The sequence below is a fragment of the Plasmodium cynomolgi genome, chromosome 8 (genome assembly GCF_000321355.1).
Source record: "Plasmodium cynomolgi strain B DNA, chromosome 8, whole genome shotgun sequence".
In the NCBI taxonomy this organism is placed as follows: domain Eukaryota; phylum Apicomplexa; class Aconoidasida; order Haemosporida; family Plasmodiidae; genus Plasmodium; species Plasmodium cynomolgi.
In genome coordinates this window covers 1,496,414-1,503,628 of record NC_020401.1, presented here as the reverse complement: position 1 = coordinate 1,503,628, position 7,215 = coordinate 1,496,414, and the positions used below count along the sequence as shown (strand labels likewise).

The following is a 7,215-nucleotide window of genomic DNA, read 5'->3' as shown; positions in this document are numbered from 1 at the left end:
AAATCGGTTTAAAACCAAATGTTCAGTAAATCAGCGTTCGTGTGTGGCCGCTGCGGACAAGGGGCAGCCTCGCCGGTGGGAAGTGGACCAAAGGGAAAGCAAAAATGGTGCACACGTGGAGCACACGCGGACAGCTGTGCGTCGCCCTCTCCACGCCTCGCCGTTCTACACCTCGCCGCTCCACGCCTCTTCCGCCCTACACCTCTCCCTCTCTACACCGCGCCGCTCCACACCTCGCCGCTCTACACCAAATCGCCGCGCGGCTTGACCCAGTTGATCTTGTGCTCGGGGGCCTCCAAGTAAAAGAGCTTCATGTCTAGGCGGTACTGCCTCAGGGCGTCCAGCCACAAGTAGGCAAAGTACAGACCCACGGTCATGTAGAGAATAAACTCACGCAAGCACATGGTGACATTATACTCCGCTAGCATTTTCTGTCGGTACGTATACCAAGCTGACTCCCATTTCATTTCCTCCTCCTTCGACATCTCCTCTGCAGTCCTATACGGCAAGGGTATCTTGCTCCTAAAAATTTTGAGCGGCTTTGCAAATTTGTAAAACATTTCTTGATAATCATCGTAGGTGAATTCACCTCGGATAAGTTTGTGCATGTATGGCTTTAGGTCTTCTGTATCATCAGCTAATTTTTTGAGGAAGGTATAGAACTGTGGAGGTACATAGTAGGTGTGCTTGATGTGTGTGGAGACCTCAGGGGGGATACTGGCTGGGACTCCGAATTCATCTCTTGGGATGACCTCGTATTCGTTTTCCCAAAATGGTTGCCAGCTGGGTCGATCATACGTCACGATAAACATCATGGGGTATCCATAACCCCCTAATTTTCTATTTAGGTGTTCCCCTTCGAAGAAGCTCTCATCGCTGGTTTGCTTTCCCAAGCGGGTGGCACTGCAGCTGGTTATGGCTCTGCGGTGGGGTGCAAGGAGTGTGCGGTGGTCTGTAATGGGTGTGTGGTGGCCTGTAAAGGGTGCGCGATGACCTGCACAGATGCTGCTACTCGTGGAGCCCGTCCAGCTGGGAATTCCTGCAGCATAACTCCCCCCACACACCAGGGGGGACGCCTCGCTGCTATACTTCTTCGCCCACACATTCCATAAGCTCTTCTGGGCAAAGGGGCCTTCCCCTTTAAAAGCCCTGACCGATTTGGCCAAGTGGTTCCTGATGAGGTGACCCGTGCAGGTGTGCACCATTTTGTTTCGCACGCTCGGGATGTGAATACACTCGCTGTTACTTTGTTATGTTTTGTTATGTTTTGTTATCTTTGTTTTATTTCTTTCTTTCTTTATATCACATGTGGGGGGCCCTCCAGGAGAGATACTCTACGCTTATTGTGCTTCCCCGGAGAAGTAACATATGTTGCGTCCCTCTTGGGAATATTCACCTCATCAGCGGGGTGTTCTTCTTCTTCTTCTTCTTCTTCTTCCTCCCTTTTTTTTTGAGGGGGGGGGAGGGGACACTGTCCTGGGAGGCAAGCACACCATATGATGGAAACTTCGCTCCGCTTCGTCGCAGCTACGTTACGTCGCAACTCTCTGTCGCTACTTCCTACTCGCTTCTCTCTGTCGCTACTTCCTACTCGCTGCTCTCTGTCACTACTTCCTGATCGCTTCTCCCGCTACGTAGGCAGATCGGCTAGCCAGTCAGGGGGGCGGAATGAATTCAACACAGCGAGGATTTTCCTCTGCGCTTTCCTCGGCCCAGCTTTTATCATACCTCGTAAAATATGGTAAGCAGAAAATTCGGAGGAATTTTTTTTTTTTTTTTTTAAAATGCATAATTAATGCACACATTGTGGTCACTAAATGGGAACAAAAAATTGTTGAAGCGGGGTATTCCGCGGAGGGGGGGGGCGAGCCTGGGAAGCGTGCGTCGAGTTACCCTCCCCGAAATTTTTTTCACCAAGGCATCTTTCCCCGAGGTATCTTCACCGAGGTATCTTCCCCGAGGTATCTTCACCGAGGTATCCTCACGAATTGCAACGCAAAACGTACAATTTGCCAGCCGCGACGAAGCAGCCGTGACGAAGCAACTCCCCCTCGAGTATATGCGCTCCCTTGCCAACACACGCCGCACGAAAGAGAACTACTGAAAATATAATCCTCCAGCTGGAAGATACAAACGGATAAGGCGTACGCAGCGGAAGAGGTTGTTTTTTTTCCCTCCTTTTTGCTTCCCCTTTTTTGCTTCCCCTTTTTTGCCGCTTACCCCCGCGCGTGCCAAAATGACGTCCGCCCCAGGACTGGCCTTCGCCAACCTGACGTTGATGTTGGACCTACCCCAACTACCAGCCATCTTCTTTGTCAACGTACGGAATAACTTCCATGTCCTGATGAACGAGATCAAGCTGAACACAGTGGAGCATGAAGAGATATTTTACCCCCATAACAGAATTAATTTGCAGAATGGGCAGATCAACAAAATGGGTCGGAGTCGGAAATACAGCAACAACAGGAACTGGCTCTTCGGCACGCCCTTCTAGGGGGGTCCAAGTATAGTAGCGCGTCCACTTGGTGAATCGGCGGCTACTCTTTCGACGAGACAAACGAGTGGACCATGTCGGAGTGGACCATGTCGGAGTGGACCATGTTAGAGTGGACCATGTTAGAGCGACTACAGCCACGTTAAGGTTACCCCCCCTATTCAGAAGCTTGCACACACCCATTCCATCACGCAGGGATTCCCCAAGGTCCCCTTTTTTTTTGTGTGTTCCATGGGTGCGACGCAGAAGTGTATCGTCGGACAGGCGTTCATTCGGTCGAATCGCAGTAGCCACTCCGTTCCATTCGTTCTGTTCATTTTTTTCATTTTTATCATTTTTTTCATTTTTATCATTTTTATCTTTTTTATCGCTTTGATCACATTGATCGATTTATTTTTATTTTTTTTCCCATGGAAACTCCCCTCCGTATGTGTGTCCGTTGGGCCACCCCTGGGCCCATGAGTGCAACTTGACCCACCTAGACACGCACGGGTTTTCTCCCTCCTACTTACCCGTGCGCGTAGCAAAGGAGGAACTAATCAGCAAAGTGGAGAAAAATGAAAAACAGAGAACTGATTTTTGCAGCACCGGGAAAAGCGGGCCAAGCGGCAAAGCAGGTCCAGAAGTATGGCGGCCCTACCCGACGGTGTACTGTACACTCATGTGGATAATCCATTTGTGGATAGCGAAATCACTCATCACGTGTCAACGCGCACCTACCTGCGTGAACAAATAACCAAATGACAAAAGCGCAGTTGCTCCTTTTCCCTGATTGCGCTTCAAAAGGCAACCAAAAAGTTGTTGTTTGCTAACACGCGTATGTTTCTCGTCACGTCGTTGCTAACCACGCACAGTGGAAGTTGCAGACCGTTGGGAATAAAACACAGATGGGCGAAAAAAAATGGAACGGAATCTGTTACCAAAAAGAAAATAACCCGCTTGGTATACATCCTTTTGTCACACCCTCAGTGCAATCAAGCTTCCCCCATTTTTGGAGCAAATGGATGGACGCAAAAAAAAATTTTTTTTTTTTTTTTCGCCTAACGGACAGCCAAAACTTCACATAAACTGCAAAACTTGCAAAGGCTACTTGCGGGAGTGCTCAACGATATACGCTTCCCCACAGCTGGTTTCCTTTTTTTTTTTTCGTTTTCCCTGATTTGAAGGCAACTTGTTGGCCCCCTTTTTCGCGTGACACTTGGCTGCGCCTCCGTGTCGATGTTCATTCGGCAGGGGTCTCTCCTCCAGGGGGGCATCATACCCATTTTGAGAACTCCCCCCGATGGAGGGGAAAGAAATACAACGAAATGTAGCTAAATGTAACGAAATGTAGCGAAATCTAACAAAATATAACCAAATCTAACCAGCAGAGGAGTGACACTTAGCGAGCGCATTTGTGTCACGTGCGTAAATGCAGAGGTAGTAGCACCACGAATGAGGTAGTACCATTACTGAGGGGTAACACTTCCCAAAGCAACAAAAACAAAACAAGCATCCCATTAACAGTGTTGCGAAGAGCATAGGAAGGGTGCACAACGTACTCGTGTACAATTCCGGAACAAATTTGATCAGACGAGGAAGAGAGAAAAATGATTGGGGGACTCTCCGTTTCGATTACGCTGATAGGTTTAGCGTCCCTTGTGAAGAGTGGGCACTCCGTGTACCTGCGTAAGTCGTCCTTCTCAACAGCTGCAACCCCTATGTATGTACACCCCCACTAAGAACCGAGCTCACTGTAAAATCCACTCATTTTAGCTACTTACCCTGTTCCCGTGTTTTCCCTGCAGTCCTTAGCGCATTCAAGTTGGAAAATGACAGCATCGATCACTTCACCATACCATACACGGTGAGTAGTCAAGGTGGAGGCAGGCATCCCTTTGGTGTGGCTCCCTCCGTGGGCGCAACGCAGAAGGGGGCGTCTGCTTATGTACCTACCTATGCACGCACGTGTGCAAGCCTGTCCATTTCCTAAGTGTTCTTTTTCTTCCCCTCCCCTGTTGCAGCTCGTCGCGCAAATCGTGATTTGTGCCTTGGTGACCATTTACGGCGGAAGCAGACTCTTCCTCAACTTCAAGCAAATCAGGGGGAGCGAGCCCACCAGCTTCGGCAATTTGTAAGCGTCGTTTGAGCGGCGTTGGAGCGGCGTCAGAGCGACGTTAGCGCGTTCATCTTTCTTTTACCCCTCATCCGGTGATAACCACCGCTAACAACGCTAACCACCGCCAACAACGCTAACCACCGCTAACAACGCTAACCACCGCTAACAACGCTAACGGTGTCCACCCCATCTTTGCCCCTCCCCCCCGCAGCGAGTGGGATAAGAACCACGCACGGAAGAGCTACCGCCCCTGCTTCAACAGAAAATTCTTCATCAAAAGTTACGCGAAGGATTTCCTCCTCAAGTCCATTTGAGGGAGGCGCCGGCAAGGCAACTGGCGCCCCCGCTGGGTGGCCATGCGGCAGCGTCCATGAGCACATGTAAGTACGTATGTGCGTATGGATGTATGTACGTATGTACGTATGTACGTATGTACGTATGTACGTATGTACGTATGTTTGTAAGTACGTATGTATGCATGCATGCATGCCCAAGTTTACCTTACACTGCCCTTAGTATTTTTTTTTTTTTTTTTTTTTTTGTCCGCACAACTTTACCAATATGGCTAGTTAGCTACGGCGTAAGCACGCATAAAGGGGAAAAAAAAAAAAAATGGGGAGAAAAAAGGGGAGAAAAATGGGAGGAAAAAAAAAATATGGCAAAACGATACGCGCACAAACGTGCACACGTACATGTGAACCTTGCGAGGCTTGGACGGGTTACACGCCGCCCCTCTTGCGAGGGGCACACTTAATAATGTCGTCGACTCGGAGAATCATCTCGACCGCCTCCGTGGCGGAGGTCAACTGAGATAACTTTGATTTGTACGACTCATAAATGCCCAGCTCCATGACATTGCCCACATCTCCCGCGTTGATGTCGATGCCTGCGTAGACATTGCCCTTGGTATGTTGGGCCCTTATCTTGCTAACAATTTCTGAGCTATCAAATCCTCCATTATCTAATATGTAGGTGGGGATTTGTCTTAGAGCCTTTGCAAAGGCTTCAATGGCTAAGCTGCGTTTGCCCTCTACAGTCCTGGCTAAATTATCCACGGCGTTACTCATGAGCATTTCTGTACAGCCGGCTCCCAAAACGACTCGATTATCCTTCATAGTTTCTGCTAAAACGGCAAGAGCGTCATGTAGTGACCTTTCACTCTCCTCCAAAATATGTGAGGAAGCACCTCTCAAAATGATTGTACATGCTCCATTCTTTTTACAGCCAGAAAATCGAATTAATTTATCTTCCCCTATGATAACTTCCTCAATTTTATCACAATATCCTAGCTGGATATTTAGATCCTTTTCAAAAGTAGATGCAATTTCTGCTCCTAAACAGCTAGCCAATCTTTCCATTCCATCGAAATCACTATGTTCAATAGTCATCACATTATTCTCCCGAAAAATTTGTTCCGGATAGTTATATATCAACTGTCTATTAATAAAAACGTTACATCCATGTGCAATAATATTTTCGACCTTCCTTTTCATCTTATGCTTCTCCTCATTCTCTAAGTCTTGTATGTCTTCAAAACTGTTTACGTTTACTTTTGTTCCATAAATTTTCACCTTATCTGTATCCATCGGTGTATTTGCTATCATCACATTACAATGTGTAAGAGTCTTCGGTTGGTTGATCCCAATTCTTTTTTCTAATATGAACCCTTCTTCTAAGTACGAATCTTTGATTGTTCCTCCTGTTTTTTTTATTGTTTGAATTAAATCCAAGTTCAGACTTTCTTTTATTCGTAGAATTGCATTTACAGCTAGCTGGGAAAAATGCTCCTTTTCATGTGTCAATAATTTGGAAGAGAGTGTCGTCCTTGCAATTTTTAACATGTCTTCTTTAAACTGATCCGAATTAATGTCATGACTAAAACAGGACTTTTCTAACGCGTCTCTTGCTGCCTTAAGTGCCATGCGAAATCCATCACAAATAATTTGTGGGTGTATTTTATTTTCAATAAGAATTTCTGCATTTCTGAGCATTTCTGCTGCTAGGACTACAACTCCGGTCGTTCCATCTCCACATTTATTATCCTGTTGCATGCTAACATCTACTAGTATTTTCGACACTGGATTATCTAACCATACTGACTTGAGGATCGTTGCTCCGTCATTCGTCACTGTATGTTGGTGACTTCTCGCTCCTTCTATATTCAAGGGGGTCAGTATTTTGTCTAGCCCTCTCGGTCCCAGCGTGCTCTTCACCAAGTCTCCAACGGCGATGGCCCCCACGAAGTACTGCAGCCTCGCGATTTCCCCCTTGTCCTCCTGCGCCCCCTGCTTCAGCACGTCCGGCACGATCGTGTTCATCTGCGGAGGGGGTGGAAGGAGTATGCGAGAGGGGAAGCAGCATGCGAGCGTGGAAGCAGCATGCGAGAGGGGAAGCAGCATGCGAGCGTGGAAGCAGCATGCGAGAGTGGAAGCAGCGATGGTGTACCCACTTAGCAATGGTGTGCACAGCGCGTGTGGCCACTCGCTAATCACTTACACCGCGCGGACTTACCTTGGCTACGGGATGTACAAAGATATGCGCTCACACGCACGTGTCAATGAAGCAGCTGCGCGCGGTGATGTCGATCGGCAAATGTGCTCAATTATCTGCTACTTGTAGGAAG

At 47.8% G+C, this 7,215-nt stretch overlaps 4 protein-coding genes across 4 annotated transcripts; 2 read left to right on the top strand and 2 right to left on the bottom strand.

Moving 5' to 3' along the window:
• Positions 1–242: 242 nt before the first annotated feature.
• Positions 243–1,205, bottom strand: PCYB_084270 (hypothetical protein; the record flags this gene model as incomplete). The annotated part of the gene is made up of 1 exon (XM_004222165.1): positions 243–1,205. The coding sequence occupies one exon, from the start codon at positions 1,203–1,205 to the stop codon at positions 243–245; it is 963 nt and encodes a 320-aa protein (XP_004222213.1).
• Positions 1,206–2,236: 1,031 nt separating this feature from the next.
• Positions 2,237–2,494, top strand: PCYB_084260 (hypothetical protein; the record flags this gene model as incomplete). The annotated part of the gene is made up of 1 exon (XM_004222164.1): positions 2,237–2,494. The coding sequence occupies one exon, from the start codon at positions 2,237–2,239 to the stop codon at positions 2,492–2,494; it is 258 nt and encodes an 85-aa protein (XP_004222212.1).
• A 1,589-nt stretch (positions 2,495–4,083) lies between these two features.
• PCYB_084250 (hypothetical protein) lies at positions 4,084–4,906 on the top strand (the record flags this gene model as incomplete). Its single annotated transcript, XM_004222163.1, has 4 exons — positions 4,084–4,162; positions 4,282–4,340; positions 4,498–4,607; positions 4,804–4,906. The coding sequence occupies 4 exons, from the start codon at positions 4,084–4,086 to the stop codon at positions 4,904–4,906; spliced, it is 351 nt and encodes a 116-aa protein (XP_004222211.1).
• Positions 4,907–5,311: 405 nt separating this feature from the next.
• Positions 5,312–6,678, bottom strand: PCYB_084240 (T-complex protein 1 beta subunit; the record flags this gene model as incomplete). Its single annotated transcript, XM_004222162.1, has 1 exon — positions 5,312–6,678. A coding segment is annotated over one exon (1,365 nt), but the record flags the coding sequence as incomplete, so codon positions are not given.
• Positions 6,679–7,215: the final 537 nt, after the last annotated feature.